Below are 22,892 nucleotides of genomic sequence, written 5' to 3' on the forward strand. Positions count from 1 at the left end.
AGAGGTCCCTAACAGCAGACTTTCCCATGGCAATGTGCCTTTTCATTTTCTGGCTGCTGGTGCCAAGACATTTGATTAGAGCCAAGCAATATTCTTAGAAGCATCTATTGAAGAGCAAAGACTATTCTCAGTGTTTCTCATGAGATGAGATTTTGCAGACATAATCAAGAACTAAATAGGGTAATTATCTAGATGAACTTGACCTATCACGTCTACGATTAGAGGTCAGGAACAAAGGACTCAAAGTCAGGGGGAGGAGGATTAGAGGCAAAAGAATTCTGCTGGTCTTGACAATGGAGGGGGCTGCATGGCAAGGAGTGTGGTTTGCCTCTAGAAACCATACATGGTCTCAACTGACAGTCAGCAAGTAAACTTCCCTTGTAAGTTTGGAACTTAAAATTTTTTGTAAGTAGCTTGGTTTAAAACTTGGTAAGTAACTTGGTTTACTTTGTAAGTAAAGTTTTTTGGTAATTTTTTTTTAAATCCTTTTGTTAAGTTTTATAAGTAACTTGGTACTGGATTTGGCCAACCACCTGAATAAGCTGAAGAGAATTCTTCCACAGAATCTCTGGAAGGCAACTCACCCCAACTGTCTATTTGGTTTTGACCTTGTGAGAGACCTTGAACATAATAATTACATTAACAGAACATAGAATATACAAAGTGTGACTCCAGAAAAACTGAAAGTTGTGAAAAATGAAATGGAATATGTAAAGAGTAACATGTTAAGCATTAGTGAGCCGAGATGGCATGGGCCACTTTGAATCAACTCTACTACAAGTAAGATTATGCCAGGAATGAAAAATTGAGGAGGGATGGTGTTGTATTTATAACTTAAAAAATAAAATAAAACAAAATCAAGCTCTAACCTGAAGTACAATGCCATGAGTGTTAGGATACTATCTATACACATACAAGGAAGACCTGTTAATGCAACAATTACTCAAATGTACACACCAACAGCTAAAGCCAAAGATGAGAAAATTGAGGAATTTTACCAAAAGTTGACCAAACGCGTAGTCAAAATGCACTAATAATAATTGGTAACTAGAATGCAAAAGTTGGAATGAAAGTAGAAGGAATGTTAGTTGGAATTTACGGGGTTGGGGACAGAAATGAGGCTAGAGATCAAATGATAGAATTGTGTACAATCAATGATTTATCTGTCACAAATGCCTTTTTTCAGAAACACTGACGGTGACTATATACATAGACTTCATGTGATAGACTTTCAGAGGAATCTGATTGATTGCATTGCATTTGTGGAAAGAATCATGGGAGAAGCTCAGTATTAGTCAAAAGCAGACCAGGTGCTGACTGTGAAACAGACCATCAGCTAATCATGTTTTAAGTTCAAATTGAAGCTGAAAAAAATTAAAACAAGCCAAAAAACCCCTTGAACTAATCCCATTTGAAGTTTAAGTCTGTCTCAAGAATAAATTTGAGGCATTGAACACGTATGATCAAAGACTAGATAAGTTGTGGAATGATATCAAGGATATCATTTATGAAGAGAGCACAAGCTTATTACAAAGATGATGAAGAAAAGACCAATGTAGATGTCAGAAGAGACTCTGAAAATTTCACTATAAGCCAAGAAGCCAAAACAAAAGGAAGAGATGTTGAAAAGAGATGTGCAGAAGATGTCAAAGGGTAACTTGAGAAGACAAAGCAAAGTAATAAAATGGAATGTGCAAAGAGCTGGAGTTGGAGAATAATAGGGGAAGAGCTCTCTCAGTATGTCTCAAGCTGAAAGAACCGAAAAAATCTAAAGAGATAGTCTAGTTACCTTTATTTTTTAAAAAAGAAATTAGGTGATTTATTAGGCTATCAAGGACCTCTTAAAATGGTAAGGTCAAAGACACCAGTTTAAAGATTAAGCCTCTCCCTTGCCTTGGTATTTTTTATTGCTTCATGTGCTTGTGAAAGTTGGACAATGATTGACCGTCTCTGAAAACCCACTGGAAGATCAGCTATGGGTCAGTTCCAACTCCATGATACACAACAACAACCCAGTACCAAAAGAACAAACAAGTGCAGCCAGAATGCTCCTTGGTAAGTCTTCATCTTATATACTTTGGATACATTATCAGGAGGAACCAGTCCTTGGAAAAGGATATCATGCTTGGAAAGGTGGAGAGTCAGTAAAAGAGGCAGCCCCTTAAGAAGATGGATTGCCATGGTGACTAACAGTGGAACTAAGTAGTTTGTGAGGGTGGTACAGGATGGGGCAGTATTTTGATCTGCTGTATGTAGGAGTGCTATGAGTCAGAGTTGACAGTCATTTTAAAAGCTGTGATAGAAAGCTAATATAACAATATTTCTGACTTTAAAATTTTTTTTATATTCTTTCTGTAGGTAAAAAAATGAAGAACAAAACATTTGCCAATCCAACAGTTTTTACGTGTAAACTTGAGCAACACTGATTACATTCTTTATGCTGTATAATTATTATCACAACCATTTTCTGAGTCCTGTTACCATAAACAGAAATTCAGTACCCAATGAAAACAACTCCCCTTTTCTCCTTCTCACATTTAAAAAAAATTATTATATGAGTTTATTTACAAAATTCTAATAAATTGTTTTCCAGAACAGATTTTTCTGATTTCCCTCACCCCCCCATCATTCAAAATGTACAACCTCATGATTAATCCCACCCACCCCTGAACATCCCCTGCTTCCATCCTCACACCTCCCCCAAATCCTCATACTCATTCTACAATAATGAGTATATACGATGTACAAATATACAATATTTGTCCTTATAGGACTGAGTTAGTTCACTCAGCATAATGTTATCCAGTCCCTCCCAAGCTAGATAATAATTTATAAAATCATTGCTCCTGTATACTGTGTAGTATTCCATTGTGTGAATTTACCATAATTTCTCAATCCATTCATTTGTGGTTGGACATTTAGGCTGCTTCCATGTTCTTGTAATGGTGAAGAATGCTGCTATGAACATTGGTGCACAAGTCTCCGTTTGTGTCTCAGTTTTCATTTTTTCAGGGTATATTCCAAGCAGTGGAATAGCTAGGTCATATGGAATTTCTATGTTCAGCTTTTTAAGGAAGTGCCAAACTGCCTTCCATACTGACTTATTTTTAAGCATCACTTAGCTCATTTTTTTTTCTTACTTCATTATCTTTACTATCTTTTGATTTGCAAGGAATTTCATTGAAAAGGCAGTAGAAGAGCAAGGGAAAACTTAACACAATAAATAGAAATCACATTCCTAATTATTTATATTTGCAAAACAGAGCTGTTGCTTTCAGAAAATGATCATGCTTGTGTGAATTTATGAAAAATGTCCACACCCTTGGGAAGTTCTCAAGCTGTCATAAAGTATGTTCAAAGGACAAGGCTTTTCTAATTTCATCTTAATTATCTGTTACACTTTTTGTTAATGAAAGAAGAAAGGGTTAGCAGTAGGTACAGAGAGATCCAGTCACTCCCCTAAACACTCCACCTTTATTTCAGGGAACCACCATGAAGAACAATGTAAGAGTTAGACCCAATATATTAACTTCATCCAAAAGTGAGGAAAAATCTGGACTATGGCCATTAATTCATTCCCTTGAGTTTCTAAATCAGCACAAATGATTCAGAAGGAAAGGAAGTCATTTTATGGCATGAGATCATGGAAGGGAGAGTCCCACTTGAATTTTACCATTTAAAATTGACCAATATCAGGGAGCTCTGGTGGCCTAATGGCAAGAATGCCATTAATGCAATCCCAGAGGTACGCAGTTCAAATCCACCAGATGCTTTGCTGGAGAAGGAGAGGCAATATCCTCCTGTACCAGTCAGATCTGATTTGATGGTATACACACACACAAAAATAAAATTGACCAATATCATTGACAAATTACCATTTCTCAAATTGACAAACTATCATTTAAATGGACCAGTTGTAAATTCAGTGAGGAACTAGTGAGGAAAGTCCCTAAAGATAGCCACATGGCTGCAGAATGAACTCTGTTGGTCATATTGACACATGTAAATGTTGATTATGTATGTATCACCTATCTTTAGATTGATTTATCTGTGGATGATACATGTTTTTGTTGATTGCCGTTGAGTCGAGCACTACTTATAAAGACCCGATGAACAAAAGGCCTGATATCTTTCTATAGCTATCGACATTTATCAAAGTTCATAGAGTTTCTTTCCAGAGGGACGTATGAGTTACCTCTGTACAGCAATGCTGTACAGCAAACCAGTGCTATACCATTCAGAAGAATAGGTTTTGAAATAGAAGGCCTTATCACATCATCTCACTTTCTTTAGCAAATCAACATTCCACCCTAATGCTCATCAATCCCAGCCGACAAGCTTCTGTAGAACCTGGCTTCTACAGAGGACTTTTACACTAAATACATATACATACACATATATATATACATACACATATGTATACACACATATATGTAGATTATATATATTTGTGGATATTATAGATATATTTGTAGATTTTAGATATAAATATAAATGTAAACATAAATATAAAATTTGTGTGCTGTTGCTACTTTGTGCGGTTAAGTTGGAATTGACCCATAGGTGACCCTCTAGTGGGTTTTCAGAGACAGTAAATTACACAAGAGGAGATTGCTCATCCTCCCGTGGAGAAGCTAATCATGTATGTGCCTTTGGGATTGCAGGGCATATTCTTACCACTAGGCCTCTCTCTATATATAATTGCCCTATATAGTTGCAAGTCTTCTGAGTTGGATGCAGTATTTTATTTAGCAGGTTCACACAATTTGCAAATATATCACTGCAAGTGATCTTTGAGGCTTTTTATTTCCCAGTCTTCTCTTCCTATTTTATTGTGCTTCAGTGGAAGTTTACAAAGGAAATTAGTGTGAAGTTACCTACTTTGATTTTTTTAAAAAACACTTTAGCCATTTGGAGCCTTGTTCCATATAAAGTTGGAGATTAAATGCTCTTGCTTGGATTTGAATCAGGATTGCAGAGCATTATATAGATAAAGTGCTTTGAATAAGATCAATGTTTTTACCAAATTAAGTCTTCCAGTCTATAGACACAACATATTATTTCATTTATGCAGGTATCTTTTGATTTCTTTCAGTAATGCTTTGTGGCTGTCTATTGTATAGGTCATTTATGTCCCTGGTTAAATTCATTCAATGTTATTTTTTTTTCCTTTTGAGGATTATTGTTAATAGGATTGTTGTCTTGGGTTTTTTTTTTTTGGTGTTCTCTTTGGTAGTGTAGAGGAATCCCACTGATTTTTGCATATTGTCTTGTGTGTACCCTGGAGCCTTGCAGAACACTTCTCAGTAACTTTATTGTGAAATCTTTGAAATTTTCTACATATAGAATCATGTAATCTATGAACAGAGATGTTGTTGTTGTTGTCATGTGTCATCGAGTTGCCTGCGACTCATAGCGACCCTACGTACAACAGCCCTAAACCCTACTCTATCCTGTACCAATCTCAATGTCTCTGACATACTTATCCACATGACCCCAGTTACTGAATCATTCCATCTCATCAAGGGTCTTCCTCTCCTGCTCTGCCCCTCCAGCCTTCCCAGCATGACATCCCTCTCCAAGAACTGATCCCTCCTTGCAACATGTCCAAAGTATGTCAGATGAAGCTTCAGAATCCTTGGCTCCAAGGTTCAGCCTGGTTTTACCCTCCCTAGGATGCACCTGTTTGTTTTCTTAGCAGTCCATGGTATATTCAATTCTTTTCTCCAACACCACAGCTCAAAGGCATCAATTCTCCTTCTATCATCCCTAGGATTGTTCAGCTCTCTGATGCATAGAAAGTCTCCAGAGTGACATCATTGCTTTTCAGTACTTTGTAAAGTTCTCCAACAGCAGACTTTTCTATTGCAATACGTCTTTTAATTTCCTGGCTGCTGGTGCCAAGAGTATTGATTGTAGAGCCAAGCAAACTAAAGCTGTTAAGATGTAGTCTTCTCTTTTTACTCATCTGGATAGCTTTTATTTCCTTTTCTTACTCTCTTACACTCGTTAGGATTTTCAATTCAATATTAAGTTGAAGTGGATTAATGAATGTCCTTGCTGGTTTCCATTCTCACAGGAAATACTTTCCATTTCTCTTCATTGAGAATAATGTTGACTATTGATTTTGTATAAATATCCTTAATTATGTTGAGGAATTTGTCTTCAATTCCTACTTTGCTGAGTTTTTGTTAAGAAAGGATGTTGAATTTGATAAATTGTCTCTTTAGATGATTACATGATTCTTTACCTTTTTTTAATTTATGTGGTGAATTTACACTGGTTAAATTTTTCATGTTGAACTCTCCTTGCATCCTTGGTATGAACTCTACCTGATTGTCCTGTATTGTTTTTTAAATATGCATAGTATTCTTTTGGCTTGAAATTTGGTAGAGAATTTTTTCAATATTCAAGAGGGATATTGGTCTGAAATTTTCGTGTGTGTGTGTGTGTGTGTGTGTGTGTGTGTGTGTGTGTTATCTTCGCCAGGCTTTTGGTATCAGGATTATGCCTGCTTCATGGAATGAATTAGTGAACTTCTTCCTTTTCTACATTCTTGAGTAGTATGAGTAGAATTGCTGTTAACACAAAGGTTGAGTAGCTTTAATGGCTTGAATCCATTAGTAGTTCCAAAGAAGAATGATAGCAAACCTCTCCCATTATGATTTCTAGTGTCAGAAACCCAAGGAGGATTGCTAAGAGTGGAATGGACTCTATGGCAATGGCTCTGATCTTAAGTGTGTGGCGTAGTCCATTGTGCTAGTTGAGCCGCTAATCCAAAGGCCAAGTCCATCTGGCAGTTTGAATCCACCAGTCACTCCCTTAGAGAAAGATAGGCAGTCTTCTCTGATTTTGATTAACAGTCTTGCAAACCTGGTAAAGGGGTGCTTTCCATTGGAACCAGCTCCATACCAGTGAGAGTAAATGGATTGTGAATAATGTATCATTTGTGAAATTATTTGAAATAATAATAAAACAAAAATAATAGCACCAACAAATTTATTTCTTATTCTATACAGGGTACTGTTTTAAGCATATTTTAGTTTGTTTCTTAATAACGCTATAAGAGTACTAGTTGTTCCCATTCCCATGTTATCTCATCCCTCAGTTGGGAAACGTAAGGCACAGTATGCCTGATAACTTGTTGAAGGTCAGAAAACAAGGGAGTGGTGGTATTAAGATACCGGTGCTGTCAGCCTCACTCCAGTGTACCTTCTTTGAAATTCCTTGACATACTTGAGTTTGTAGACTTGCTCTTTTGTTCTAATGTATTTATTCCTGTATTGATGCAGTTGTTGTTAAGTGCCATTGAGTTGAGTCGTAGGCCGGGTAACTAATAGCAACTCTGTGAAGAAAGACCAGAACACTTGTATAACTTTTATTGTTTCTTCAAGTTCAGACAGTTTCCAGAGGCAAGCTATTTCAGAAGTGGATGCCACTCTTGCTTCTAACACTGTCCACCATGAGTAACCATTATCACATTAGACAAATCAGACATTAACACATTAGAGAGTGTTTAGCATTACAGAAACCATGAGTTACCTCTGTACAGCAAATGGACAGACCAGTGCTATACCACTTAAAAGAATGTTTAACCAAAACCAATTAAAACTAGGCCTGAGGGCCACAGATTAAAATCACCCACTTTGGCTTGGTTGCATAACTTTTTATGAGACCCTTGCCTGAGATGGTATTGCCAAATGCTTTCCCCAGTTGCTAGGTTTTCTTTTCATCCTGTTGGAAAAAGTTTTGATGAGCACAGAGATTTAATCTTTAAAGGTACATTCATCAATATTATTCTCTCCAGATTGTGCATTTCTGGGTGTATTTGTCAGTCTTTTTATATCACAGACTTGGTCTTCCAGCGAGCTCTCGTGGCTTAGTGGAGAGAAACTGTGCTTCAATACTGAAGGCAAATGGTTTGAATTCACCAGGTGCTCAGGAGAAGGATGGGCAATCTCCTCACATGTGATTAAACTGCCTTTGAAAATCCTCTGGGGTGTCAGCTATGGATCAGTTCTGACTTGATGGTATACAACAACAACATGCCTTCTAATCTTGGTCCCAATTTGTCTTTTATGAACTTTACGGCTTTGGTCTTTACTCCCAAATCTCTGATCCACCTTGAGTTGATTTTTGTGTATGGTGTGAGATGTGGATACTGTTTCGGCTTTCTGCAGTTCAGTATCAGAATCAGTGGGATTCCTCTACAGTAATAAAGAGAATTCAGAGAAGGAAATCAAGAAAGCAGTAACATTTACAATAACCAACCACAAATTGAGATACTTGAGAATGAATCTTTACCTATACAAAGAATACTACAGAACCTTTCTGCAAGACACAATAAAAGATGTAATAAATAGAAAAATGTTTCCTATTCATGAATAAGAAGACTCTATATTGAAAATGACAATCCTGCCACAAACAATCTACACGTTCAATGTAATCCCAATACAGATACCAAATTCATTTTTCAAGATCAGAAAAAGGAAATTGTCACGTTTATTTGGAGAGGAAAGAAACCCTGAGTAAGCAAAGCACTTCTGAAAAACAAAAATGAAGTGGGAGGCATTGCACTCCCTGACCTCAAAACCTACTACCCAGAGGTAGTAACCAAAACAGCATAGTATTGGTACAATGACAGACACATAGACCAGTGGAACAAAATCAAGAATTCCAAAATGGACCTAGCTATCTATGGTCAACTGATACTTGATAAGGAAATAAAATCTACCAAAAGGGGAAATGACAACTCCTTCAACAAATGTTGTTGCCAACAGACCTTTTTGATGTAGAAGATCTGGGATGATAGCCAGTAGCCCAGTATCAACTGATCACTTGATTTGTGATCAAGTGACTAGTATGACTCAGTGTCTTGGTTAGCCAGTGCTGCTATAGCAGATACTGCAAGTGGGTGGCTATAACACAGAATTTTTCTTCCTCATAGTTTAGCAGGTTAGAAATGCAAACTCAGGGTGCTGGCTCTAGTGGAAGGAAGGCTTTCCCTTGCTATCAGCTCTAGGAGGAAGGCTCTTAGTGATCTTCATGGGGTATAGCAGCTATCTTTTCCCATCTCTGCTTTTTAATTGTCTGGGTTCTTTTTTTAAAATTAATTTTAATGAAAATTTACAGAGACTTAGGGTTTCCAGTCTTTCATCGTTGCACTTTTCTCCCTACCCTCCTCCTTCCCCCCAATTCACTCTTCTTCTTGAAAAGAAAGAAAAACTCTTTCATTGTTATGCAATCCCTCCTCCCCCAAGTCCACTCCACTATGCAGCCTTTACTCTGGAATTCTGTAATGACAAGAATAACCATTCATATATCCCTTTTAAACAGTTCTCTCCCTCATCTGTTTTATACTTCAAAACAGATTGACTCAAAACATACCTTTCATTAATCTTTCTCTCTGTGTGTGTGTCACACGTACATATCACACACACACACACACACACACACACACTTCATTGCCACGGAGATGAGATCAACTCATAGCTGACCCTCCAGTGGGTTTTCAAGGCTGCAAATCACGTAGACTTCCCATTATTCTCCCACAAAACCATTAGTGGATTCGAACTGCCAGGGAAGTGTCACCTTTGGGTTAGCAGTATAATTCCCTACACACAATATCCCATTAATGAAACAAAGAAGACCCATTTTCAATGGAATTATAACCATAAATATAAAACCCATTGCCTTCCAGACGTGTTACTTCCAGTTTGTATGAACCCTGTAGGACAGAGTGGAAGTGACCTGGAGGGATCCAAATGTTGTAATCTTTATAGAAGCAGGCTGACACGTCTTTCTACTATAGAGTGGTTGGCGAGGTCAAGCCACTAATAATTTGTTTAGCTTCCAACTGCTTAACCACTGTACCACCAGGGCTTCATGGCCAGAGGTTTTGTTGCTATGTTCTGTTGAGTTGGAGCCAACTCATAGGTGACTGCTTAATGATTTTCAGAGACTATACATCTTACGGGAGAAGACTGTCCATCTTTTCTCTTAGTGCCACTGTTGGACTTGAACCACCTGCCTTTGGCTTGGCAGTGCAACTCCTTACTACCAGGCCACCAGAGCTCCTTAACCACAGACATATGGATTAAGGGTGTGGGGTAATACACTTCAACCTATAACACTGAGGAATTAAGTTACTAATTTTTAAAATAGTAATATCTACATTGTGGTGGTGGTGTTGATTGCCTTTGAGTCAAGCACAACTCAATGACCCTATGAACAAAAGGCCTGAAGTCCATCTACAACTATCAACATTCATCAAAGTTCATAGAGTTTCTGGAGGCATGTTATATAGGAAGTGGAGGAAGAAAAAAAATGTTTAATAGCTTAAACTACTCTCAGATGTGTCTTATTCATGACCAGGAAAGCAAGCTAGCTATGTTTTGAAGGATCTCTTAAATTTCAAGGCTACTTTTTTTCTTCTTCTTAAGTTCTCTTCCATTCCTAATGTACAGTAATAGTTATTTACATTTTCTGTTTTTACTCTTCCAAGGAAACTAGTAGTGCTACATGCTGCAGTTGGCAGACGAGGTACATATCTGGGACATTCCTAAAGTTCACAAAAAGTGGAAAAAAATATTCCTAGCAAGAAATCATCTGTAATAATTTATACCTGGCTGCATTTCTTTATACCTGTAACATGTCCTGGAGGTGTATTTCTTTTTAATTCTGTATATTCTATCACCATGACCTTTTCAGTAACATGCTTATAGCTTTTTATTTCTTAAAAAAAAAAACCCAAAAAGGAACTTGAACAGCTCTATCTATGAATCTTTACATCATCAACCTTGGCCAGAAAGATCTGGAAAGATCTGGGCATGGCCTCTTCTGCGGGACAGGGTCTACTCTACTACAGATGGGGCTCAATTCAGATCAACATCAGGTAGACAGGGTGCTGTGATAAAAAAATGTAGGTGCTGGAGGCAGGCAACTTTGGCTTTAATCCTGGCTCTCTCAGTTAGTAGCTAAGTGACCTTGGGCAGATTTTTTTCACCACTGTAGGCCTTGGGCTCTCCATATTCATAATGGGAGTTCATATTCATATTCGTATCCATAGTGCAAAGCAAACAGTGGCTGTTGACGTATACCATCGAGTCAGGACCAAGCCATAGCTGACCCTCCAGTGTGTTTTCAGAGACAGTTAATTGCATGGGAAGAGATTGCCCATCTTTCTCCCATGGAGCAGCTGGTGGATTTGAACTCTATGCTTTCCAGTTTACAGTGCAGCTTCTTGCCACTAAGCCACCAGAGCTCTCTTAAGGGTGGTTTGTTGTTGTTGTTATATGTGATTGAGTTGCTTGCGACTCATAGCAACTCTAGGCACAATAGCTCTGAGCCCTGCTTTGCCCTGAGCCAATCTCACTGTCTCTGGTATACCTACTCTTGTTATCCAAGTTACTGTGTCATTCATCTCATCCAGGGGCTTCCTCTTCTGCACTGTCCCTTGACCCTTCTAAGCATGATATGCCTCTCCAATAGACTGGCCCCTTCTGGCAATGGCCAAAGTATGTGAGGCGGATCTAAAAATCCTTGCCTCCAAGGAACAGTTTGGTTTCACCCCCTCAAGGACAGACCATTTAGTTCTCTTGGCAGGCCATGGTATGTTCAAAACTCATCTCTAGCATCACAATGTACAGCTTTCAATTCTTCTGTCACCCTTGTTCATTGTACAGCTCTCTGATGCATAGCAAGTAAATGCAAAAATCCATGGCCTGGATCAAGCACACCTTAGTCTCTAGATTGACATCCCTGCTCTTCAGTACTTTAGAGAGTTCCCTGACAGCAGAGTTCCCTAATGCAATTCATCTTTTAATTTCCTGACTGCTGATGCCAAAAGTGTTGATTGTGGAACTGAGAAAGCTGAAATTGTTAACAATCTCAATCTCTTCTCTATCACGATCCTGCTGACTAGCCCAGTGGAGAGAATCTTTGTCTTCTTGTTCTTGAACTCCAATTTATATTGCAAGCTACAGCCTTAACCCTCTGCTGCAGATGCTTCGGGCCCTTCTCAGTTTCAACAAGTGTGGTTGTGTCATCTGTATAACACAGGTTGTTCATGAGTCTTCCTCCAATCCTGATTCCACATTCCTCCTCGTTAAGTCTAGCCTCTCAAATGATCTGTTCTGCATAGAGATTGAAAAATTGTGGAGACAGGAAACAAAATAATTTGTTATTTATGGGGTGCTTAGAACAGTGTCTGGAGAGCGTAGGTGCTAAGTCTTTACAAATTAAAATTAGATCTTTTTTCCTAGTATAGAACTCTGTCTGACTCAGTTGCTTGGTCCAAATGTGTGCCCACTCTGTGGGTGTTTTTGAATTTATAACCAGGGAACTCCGTGGAGTTATGTGATTCTCTCCAAATAGAATGCATATCCTTCAGAGAGATTTTACATTCATTTTCCTATTTTATACTCACAGTAATCTGCTGAGCAGAGCAGGACAGCACGATCCTTGTTGAGGCAAGAGGAAAGTTGCACTGCTAACCCCAAGGTGGTGACTCTAGTGGTTTGAATCCACCAGTGATGCCCTGGAAGAAAGATGGACAAAAAACTTAGAGCCTCTGAAAATCTACTCTAGGGTCAGTGATGAGTTGATCTTGACTTTACAGCAATGAGCTGTCATTGAGTTGAATTTATGCCAATATAAGATATTTGACCACCTGAGCTCACAATTGTTTATGGAGCACAGATTCAGATACTGTCAGGATGACTTCTTCTCCAGTGTAAGGGACAAATGTTATTAAATAAAAAAGAAAATATATCAACTGTAATTGACTTTGTAAGAGGACTAACAAACCCAAACACAGTATGTAGTATCTGTATGCTACAGCATGTATTATCTTTATGCATAAGATTGGTTTTTTCTCCCTTGTTACTTTAATGTGGGCTGGTTTTATACATCCTTTTCAGAACAAAAGGCATCCTGATGATGTGATGAGTTAAGTATTGGACCTCAAACCAAAAAGCTGGTGGTTCAAATCTACTAACAACTTCGTGGGAGGAAGATGAGTCAATCTGCTCTCATTAACATTACAGGCTTATGAATCTTAAAGGGCAATTCTACTTTGTTCTGTAGGATTCTTACCAGTTGGAATAAACTCAATCAGAGTAGGTTTGCTTTTTGAAGTTTTTAAGAAAACAAAACTAACTGTAGTATTGTTAAAGGAGCCAATGCAACAGGAGGATGGCCAAGTATGACTTCTTCCCACTTCATTAGGGGAACTGTCCTCATCAATAATATTCATAGCAACAAATAGATAGCTAGCTACTCATTCATACATGCTGCCCCCAGGCTCTTGCTCCTCTTTTTTACCAATCATTCAGGTCTGATGGTTGTTGTTGACCCACAGACTTTACTTACAGTTATGGGGTTTATTAGGGAAATAGGTTGGAAAGTAGGGGAGGCAAAGGATATCTCACAAATATAAGTCCAGGTTTAGTCTAACAGTCCCAAACCAGATTAACAGAAAGAACTATTCCTCAGTTAGTGAAATTACAGGTTTCAGTTCAGCAGCACAAATTCAAGAAGCCTCTGGCTTCTTCAGTCACCTAGCAAACTTTATCTCAGAGCAGTTACAAGTCAGCTTTTCCAGGTTTCAGTTCAGTAAGCAAAACCTTTAGCTGTAGCTACCTTTCCAGGGTTCTTCTGGTTACACCTTATCACAGTCTCTTCACAGCAATGCCACAGTCTTTTAACCCTCTCTCCACCACCATCATTACCAGGGTACCTCACAGTACGGAAAACTTTCGCTCTTATATTAGTCCCACAACTGTTGATGATTTGCAAGACCATGGTTCTGCAGTTAAGGTAGCTGGAGACCATATCCCAGCAGGGTTAACCCAATGACTAAAGGATCCAATTTTTAAGGCTCACCCCAACTATCTTGAGACTCTACATGCTTAAGATCAACTAATAGGATCAAGAGGCATACTGGACATTTTTAGAGCTGTTGATTATTTGGAATCAAGTGCTCGCTGGGTTACAGTGGAACTACGCATTTGGATATGTGACTCCTGGGAGTGTTATGATTTGAAATGTTTTCTCAGTTCAGCTTGTAATCTTGTTCTGCAGATTCATCCTTCACACTCCAGCATATGGTGGGTGTTGGACTGGCCTCCATAGCTGTTGTGATCATCCTGGCATTCCTGTCCTTTTCGGCAGTGTGGTATGTGGCACTGTCATGTTTAAGGAATGAGTGGAATGGAGGGAGGATGGGACTGGAGTAATGAACAGCTGGAGAAGCCAAAGGAAATGTGAGTGGGAGGTTGTAATACTTTTAAGAGTACACTCAGCAAGTGAAAGGCCTGGCTAACCCCACACCTCAGTGTAGGTAGTGGGTAGTAGAGGCTGCTCTGGCCAATCACAGAATGCTGACTGATCTCGTGTCCTGCTCACTCTCCCCCATATCCCATGAATATATGGCTGAATATATGGGTATGCAGTGGGAAACTGGAGGGTGTCCACATTTGTCTCATCTATTTCTCCTTCTCCATGTATAGATGGCAGTCTGGCACTGTGTGGGAAGGATATCCTGCTGCCAGCGAAGGTGTTATGACAGCCTCTCAGGTGATTGCACAGAAGTTCACTTGGTTTCCATCCCAAGATGTGTGGGCCTTCAACATTCTCCAGATCAGCTGTGTTCTTGGATCTTGGATGCTAGTTATCTATTTGTAGACTCCTGGAAGGAGAAAGTTCAGGAATTGTCAATGTCTTCTCTGCTACAGATAAATTCTGTGTCAACGAACCTGAGACTTTTGATATACAGTATGGTATTGGTCATCAGTTACAGATCTGGTAGAGCTGTGCCATGTCTTCCTCTGAGCGATGCCTGAGAGTCCCTGCATCCTCCTTTATAGCATCTCTGTCAGCTATTTCAGACTCCTTTCACTCACAGCATGTGATGAGATGGTCTTAAATTTGGGCTGCAGTTTCACTTTATGAGGGAGGTCATTGAAAAGGATAGAAAACAGCAAATTTTTAAAGCACTTTAGAAGCAGCTGTTTCTTATACTAATTAGAAAGTACACTAGTCAGTACACTAACAAATATCTAATCAATATTCTCTGTTAGGCAGACAGTGCCTAATCTCTCCCAGGCAGCATTGCTTTGATTCAGTCCCAGTTGCCCTGTATATTCTAAAAAAGACTGTATTCCAAGGAAAGATATTCTGTATTTAAATTGCTCTTCCTGGTTTAATTTTTATTGTTGAAGACCTTCTAAGAGTGCTAAGTGCCTTCCCTTAGGAATTTTCATTTGGGGGTTAGGGTAATACCAGTGGGCTGAAACAATATCAAGTCAATGGCCATAGTCCTTGTGTGTGCCTCAGGGAGGGGAGCATTGGTGGCTGACATGATCATCCCTTTCATTTGCAAGCTCAATAACTGGAATGTTGCTATGCCAGGTATGTCAGCAACACTAGGCCTACTGTCAATATGCTGCATTTACAGGTAGAAGGGATGAAATTTCACTTTTAAACTCTGAATCAGTTCTCTTTAATTTTCTTTCCCCATTCTAATAAAAATGAATAATATGGGACGGAGGCTTATGGCTTCTGTAAGCTGCAGTGTTAATTTTTTCTCTTATCCCACTGCCTTTCTAGTCCTGGAAAACAGGCAGAATAGGGAAAGAGAAAGGATGATGGCTGCATTGCATAGCTTCAGGAAGCAGCATAATGTAAACATGTCTTTGAAGTGATGCAAGCCTGAGATCCGGAGGGGAAGTCTGCCCCATGCTGTGGACTGTCAGGTTATTTGCTGGCTCCCTGAGCTTCAGTAGGGCTCACATCTGAGTAGCTTGGACTAGTGGGCAGATGAAGAGACAGACAGTTGGATTAAATGTTTGGAATAAATGGAAACTGCTCCCCCTTGGGGTTGTAGGATCAGAGTGTACTCCATGGGGAATAGTCAGGGGGACATTCAGTGCTGGCTGTCAGTCTTGTTACAAGATGGTTGTGAGTGTTGGAATCAGAAATTATCATTTAGGGTCTAGATACTACCTCAGACCAATTTAGGATTAACATTTAAAACTCTCTATTCATCTTAGATGGGTTATGGAGGAAAGCTCTTCATAAGCTGATGCACATAGCTCTGTAATTTCTATGTGTGACAATTTAATTTTATTTTCATAATTATTGAATAAATTTGGAATGATTACAGTTGATTTGGGTTAAAGTAATGCAGGGCCTTTGATAAGTAAGAATTTTTCTCAAGCTCTTCTTTATCATAAGAGAGAATCTGAGTCTTCTATTCATACTTACTTTTCACCAGTTTGGTAAGCAGTTGGTTGGTACAGCCTTCCCCCTCACTAAAAATAAGCCCTGTAATTAACTACCAAAGAAGCTACACCTATCCTCATGGAAACTTAGAATAATTGTCACTGAAAGGAAGAATCCCTCTTGCTATGTAACCAGAGTTCCTAGTTAAGGAAAATAACTGCACATACTAAGCAACGTATCAACTTTTGTAAAAATATAAAAATAGTTCATGAGAAATGACGAAAATAGAAAAGCAAATGGACTTTGCCACTTCCTGTAAATGTTCCAAACGATAATGTTAATACTTAATGGAAGCAGGTGCTGAGCTTTTGCAAAAAGCATGTGCCATTCATTTCTCTGAAGCTAATTTGTAATAGTATTTTCTTAGGTATGACCATCACTTTAAGTTCTCTAAAGTCTGTTGGTAGCTATGCCACACTGTGATATTTTTTTTGGTCTGAGTGAATTCCAGGGTGATGGGGGAAGTGACCTCAAGAGACTGAGAGTCTTCCTGATGAAGGTGAAGTTCTTCTGGGAAAGGGCTGATCCAGGTGGCCATCTGTGGACAGGGGTGTTGAGCTGAGCAGAGCTGTACTAAAGCTGGATCCTACAGAAAGAGTCTTTCTCTCTTTATTTCTGGGGTGGTTTATGGAGGTGAGCATTAACTAATGTCTTGAGCTTCCATATCGATCAGGAATCATCTCTAGCAGGGGCCTCTGTCAACTGTGAATCATATTATCCCCTGGCTGATATCTTTGTGCCGCTTAACCAGCTGCCTATGGGTAATTCCAACTCACTTTAACACCTTGTATGCAACGTAAACCAGTGCTTTATGGGTTTTAATAGCTTTTTTATTTAGAAGTAGATCATCAGGCTTTTCTTCCAAATGTCAACTCAAACTTCTAACCTTCTGGTTAGCAGCTGAGTGCATTAACCGTTTGTACCACCCAGTATGTGTTGGTCTCCTTGGGTGGACAGCAGGTCCATCACACACATTTTTTTTTCATTCTACCCTCACAACCATTCCTTTGTTTGGAAGGTCAGAGTTTACTGAACCTCATTTTAGGAATGAAGAAACAGATTCAGACAAATAGATGATTTGAAGTTGTGTTCCCGAGTCTTCTGACTGTAAGTCAAATTTACTTTCCTGGAAATTGATAGGCCTTAAACAGTGTCATGTTACCCAAAAAGCAGGGTAATACAGGCTTCTTTTGTTTACTAATCGGTAGTGAACAATTGCATACATAGCTAGCTTACTTAATCTGCTCATGCCCGAGCTAGTTACTGAGATAATCCTTACATTAGCTCTTTTGATTCTTGGGAAAGTCAGCCTAACAAGTCAACTCATTTCTGTTATGTCATAACCAACTTACAGTTGGCCAACCAGTAAGTTTTCAGAGACTGTAAATCACATGGGCGGAGACTGCCCTTCTTCTCCTGAGGAATGACTGGTGGAAGGCCTCTCAGTGTCCCAACAATAATTTTTTTATCTTTGCCTTTAATGTGATCAAGTATGTGCCTTGATGCTCTATAAAGTACTTCTTCCCTCATTTCTGAAGGAAGCGACAACTAACAAACAGAATGCAGTTAACTAGGAGAAATAGGTAACGGCTAGTCTGACAAAAGACCTGTGGTTGCAGCCAAACACTTAGGACCAGAGCAGAAGTGATTATCTTGAAATTCTACATTGCTTTGAAATAAAGATCAATATTTAAATTGGTTTGAAAGGAAGTAAAAAAGAACTCTCAGTGTCCCCTTTTATTGCTAATCTCACTTTCTGGTTTTCAAAATCTTCTGTTTCAATTCTGTTCATCTAAGAGAAAGCAGTAGTAGTCAAAAAAATAGTGTTTTAGGGACATTTTGCTGACCACAACCATTGTGAATCAAATTCATGTGCCCTGTTCTGGAGAAGGAAGAAAGGGAGTGATAGATAATGAAGCAGATAAAAATACAGTGGAAATCAAAGGATGCTTCTGTTCCATCCATTCTTGATTAAAGCAATGTTTGTTTACTATTTGAGAGAAAGAGAGGAGAAAGGAGGAGAGGCAGAGAGAGGTTATAAAGACAAAAAGGAGAACATAAAATCAAAGCCTCCAGAAATTGCAAATGCCTAAAAAGAACATTTTGATGATGGATGTCTGTGTGCCTCTGTGTGTGTGTGCGTGTACTATATGTCTATGCTTTCTGGCACAGCTCACAGGATTACTAGAATGGGGACAAACCATGCATACAATTTTATGATGTGCATCTTTTACTCATCAACATATCTAGATATGTATGTGATCATGTTAATAATGACTTCCTTATGAATTTGTACCATAATTTATTTCACCAGTTGTATTGTACATTCACTGTGCTTTTAAATTTAAATACTGATTTTTAAATTCTATCTTTATAAAAATCTTGTAAATTTGAAATTATTACATAAAATAAATTCTAAGAAGGAAATTGCTTCCAGCAATCCTGTTTTCATTTAATACTATGCTGCATAGTATTATGTCAGATGACTGTCACAGAAAGTTTACATTTTGACAGTCTTGCTACAGAAAGCCTGCCCTTCACACTGGGCCACTGATCGTATCTCGTATTTCTAATCTGGATTAACCTAGCCATTGAGATGAGGTTTTTTTAAAAAAAGTTATTTTCATTTAATTTTCAGACAAGTTTTTTCTTCAGCCTTGAAGTCCTCAAATCCTTCCATGGGCTTTGATGGAGGTCGTGGGGCAGCACCTGCAGTTCTAAACCTGGGTGGGGGGTGTTCTGTCCTTCTGAGATTCACGAAAACATTTCCTCTCCACCTTCCTGTGAACGGCACAACTCACACAATAGTACAGTTTCACACAGAACTTTGGAAGCTCGTATGCGTCGAAGGCACTCGCTTCAGCAATGTCCCTGGTGGCAGCTGCCTCTACTATATTTCAAATTACAAACTTCTTAATTGCCTTTTCCTTGGACATGCAGCTGGCGCAATTTGTGCAGTTAAAAGGCTGCACGTGGTCCTGGCCCTTTTTTGGCCTGGCCTTTGTTTCTCCTTTGTCATCTTGGAAGTGAGGGCCCAAGAGAGGAAGAGAAGGAATATTGTAATGTTTTGTTTGCATTTCTCTGTTTTGCATCCTTACTGGCTATTTGTACTTATTTGATCTTTGCAAATTGTCTCTTTGCCCCCAGCACCTGACCATTGTGTTTGCTATTGATTTGAAAGAGCTCTTTGCTCTTTAGTCTTCAATAAAATAGTGAAAATGTAATTAAAAATATTAGTAGTTTTAACACTTTGATCAATGGGATAGAATTGAGAACCCAGAAATTAGCCCATCTACCTACAGATCTGCTGGCCTAGTGGCAAGAAGCGGTGCTACAATCCCAAAGGCATGCAGTTGGAGTCCTCCAGCTGCTACACAGGAGAAAGATGGGCAGTCACCTCCCGTGAGAGTAACTGCCTCTGCAAACCTGCCAGAAGGTCAGTTATGGGTCAGTTCCGACTTGGTGGTACACAACAATAACAACAAACTACAGTCAGAAGAAGATGAAGGAAATACACAGACTCTCTGTACCCATTAAGAACCGTCTGACATGGAAAAATTTCAGGAAGTACCATATGAGCAGGTGCCAATTGTAATGAAGGAGGAAGTGGAAGCTGCATTGAAAACACTGGCAAAAAAAAGGCCCCAGGAATTGATGGGATACCAATTTACTTATTCCAGTTACAGATGTAGCCCTGGATGAACTCACTAGTCTATGCCAGGAAAATTGAAAGACAGCTGTCTGGCCAACGGATTGGAAGAAGTCTGTATTTGTTCCCATTTCCATGAAAGGTGATCCAACAGAATGTGGAAACTATCAAACAATATTATTAATATCACAGGCAAGCAAAATACTGTTGAAGATCATTTAAAAATGACTAGAAAAGTACATAGATAGGGAACTGTCAGAAGTTCAAGCAGGATTTAGAAGAGGCCATGACATTAGGGATATCATTGCTGATATCAGATGGATCCTGGCTGAAAGTGAGGAATACCAGAAGAATGTCTCCTTATGCTTTATTGACTATGCAAAGGCATTTGACTGTGTGGATCATAACAAGTTATGGCTAACATTGAGAAGAACGGGGTGGGAATCTCAGAGCACTTAAGTGTGCTCATGTGAAACCTATACCTAGACCAGGAGGCTGTTGTCTGAACAGAGCAAGGAAATGCCACATCGTTTAAAATTAAGAAGGTAGTGTGTCGGCGTTGTATTCTCTCTATGTATCTTTTCAATCTATGCTGATCAAATTATTTGAGAAGCTGGACTCTATGAAGAAGAATCTGGCATCAAAATCAGAGGAAGCTCTATCAATAACCTGCTTTATGTAGATGACACAACATTGCTTGCTGAAAATGAGGAGGACTTGAAGTACTTGTTGCAGAAGATGAAAGAATACAGCCTTCAGTATGGATTGCATCGCAATGTCAAGAAAACAAAGGTTCTTACCACTGGACCCATAGGCAACATCATAATAGGTGGAGAAAATATTGCAACTCTCAACAACTTTATCTTACTTGGATCCACAATGAACATGCTTGGTACCAGCAGTTAGAAAATCAGGAGACATATTGCACTGGGAAAGTCTGCAGTGTAGGACCCCTCCAAATTATTGAGGAGTACTGATGTCAGTATGAGGACTAAGGAGAATCTAATTCAAGTTATGATATTTCTGATCACTTGCTATGCATCTGAGACCTGAACTGTGAATAAGGATGACAGAAGAAGAATTGATGCTTTTAAGCTGTTATATTGGAGCAGAGCACTGAACATCCCATGAACGACCAAGAGAATAAACAGGTATGTCTTGAAGAGGGTACAGCCAGAGTACTCTTTGAAGGCAAGGATTATAAGGCTTCACCCCACATACCTTGGGCATGTTGATAGGAGGGGTTATTCCTTGGAGAGGGAAATGATGCTTGGAAAGGCAAGGAGAGGAAGACCCTTGACACGATGGCTGCTGCAATGGGCTCTAATGTGTTAAGAAGTGTGATAGGGTTCAGAACTGTTGTTCATAGAGTTGCTATAGGTCATACTCAACTTGAAGGCACCTAACAACAACAACAACCACAATGTACAGCCAATTGGTATTTGACAAGAAATTGAAACCAATCAAATGGGATAATGACAACCTTTTCAACAAATAGTGCTGGCAAAACTGGACATCTACCTGCAGAAAATGGGAGCATCTCACTTCACATAAACATCAACTCAATGTGGCTCAGAGACTGAGGGATAAAACCTCAGATTATAGGATAAATAGGAGACAAAATGGGAGCAAACTAAGAAGGCCTAGGCAGTGACATAAATAGGCTTGCAGATATAGCCAGAAATGCACACCAGGTGAGGAAAAAATTGACTGATGGGACCTTCCAAAAATCAAGTCCCTGTGTGCATCAAAAACTTGTTTCAGTAGGGTGAAAAAAGTCTCCAGACTGGGGAAAAAAACCTTTTAGCTATGACAGCTCAGACAAGGGTCTCATAATGAAAGTTTTCAGGATACTACAGGGTCTCCACAAGAAATAGACTAACAACCCAATATCCAGATGGAAAGAAGACATGAAAAGACTCTTCACAACAGAAGACATATCGATGACCACCAGATATAAGAAGAAATGTTTAAAGTCACTGGCAATCAGAATGATGCAAATCAAAACAGCAATGAAATACCATTTCATCTCAGTAGCCATAGCAAAGTTTAAATAAATGGTGAAGAGGATGTAGAGATACTGGAACTATCATACACCGCTGGTGGGATGGAAAATGGTAGAGCCACTCTGGAAGGAAGTTTGGCATTTCCTCAAAAAGTTGAACATAGAAATCTCTTCTGACCCAGCTATTCCACTATCAGTATACCCCAGGGAAATGAAACCTGAGACATGAATGGAGATATCTACACCTATGTTCATAGCAGCATTATTAGCAATAGCGAGAAAATGGAAACAGCCCAAGTTTTTGTCAACAAATGAATAGACTGAGAAATTGTGGTACATTCACACAATGGAATACTAGGATTTTGTAAAATACTAGATAACATGGGAGTGTCAAGAGAGCATTACGCTGAGTAAACTCAGTCTTATAAGAATAAATACTTCATAAGACCTTGATTGTAAAAATAGAAGGATAACTGAGCAAGATGTGTATAAAGTTTCAAAAGGGGAAAGGGTGGAGAAGGAGAAGTGTAGACATCACTAGGATAGCAGATGCAAGGAGGGGATGAACGAACAGGAAAAATTCAAGAGAGACTTGAAAAGACAGGGTAAAAATAGGCATGTATTGATAGTTATTGTTGTAGTGTACCACTGAGTGGAAACTGGCCCATAGCTGACCCTCCAGTGGGTTTTCAGAGGCAATTAACTGCATGGGAGCAGATTGCTCATCTTTCTTCCTCAGAGCAGCTGGTGGATTTGAACTGTCTGCCTTTGGGATTGCCAGGAAGTTTCTTACCGTTAGACCATCAGAGCTCCCATCGTAATGATATAAAATACAGTATATGTGAACGATTATGTGAAACACAATGTAAATTAAGGATTGTATAAAACACAGTGCACATAAATGAAACAAAATTATAGTTTTAATCTTTGATTCTCATATATTTTTTATAAATA

The 22,892-nt window shown here is 39.0% G+C and overlaps 1 protein-coding gene across 1 annotated transcript in view; it reads left to right on the forward strand.

Annotated features, from left to right (window-relative positions):
- The window catches only part of SUSD1 (sushi domain containing 1), a 170,629-nt gene extending 156,392 nt beyond the window's left edge, over positions 1-14,237 (forward strand). The window contains exon 16 of the mRNA XM_006900855.1: positions 14,083-14,237. Within this exon, the coding sequence (XP_006900917.1) occupies positions 14,083-14,237 (155 nt within the window). The remainder of the gene's footprint in view (positions 1-14,082) is intronic.
- The last annotated feature ends 8,655 nt before the right edge of the window (positions 14,238-22,892 follow it).

The sequence above is a fragment of the Elephantulus edwardii genome, unplaced genomic scaffold (genome assembly GCF_000299155.1).
Source record: "Elephantulus edwardii isolate Elephantulus edwardi_28Jun2011 unplaced genomic scaffold, EleEdw1.0 scaffold00297, whole genome shotgun sequence".
NCBI lineage: Eukaryota > Metazoa > Chordata > Mammalia > Macroscelidea > Macroscelididae > Elephantulus > Elephantulus edwardii.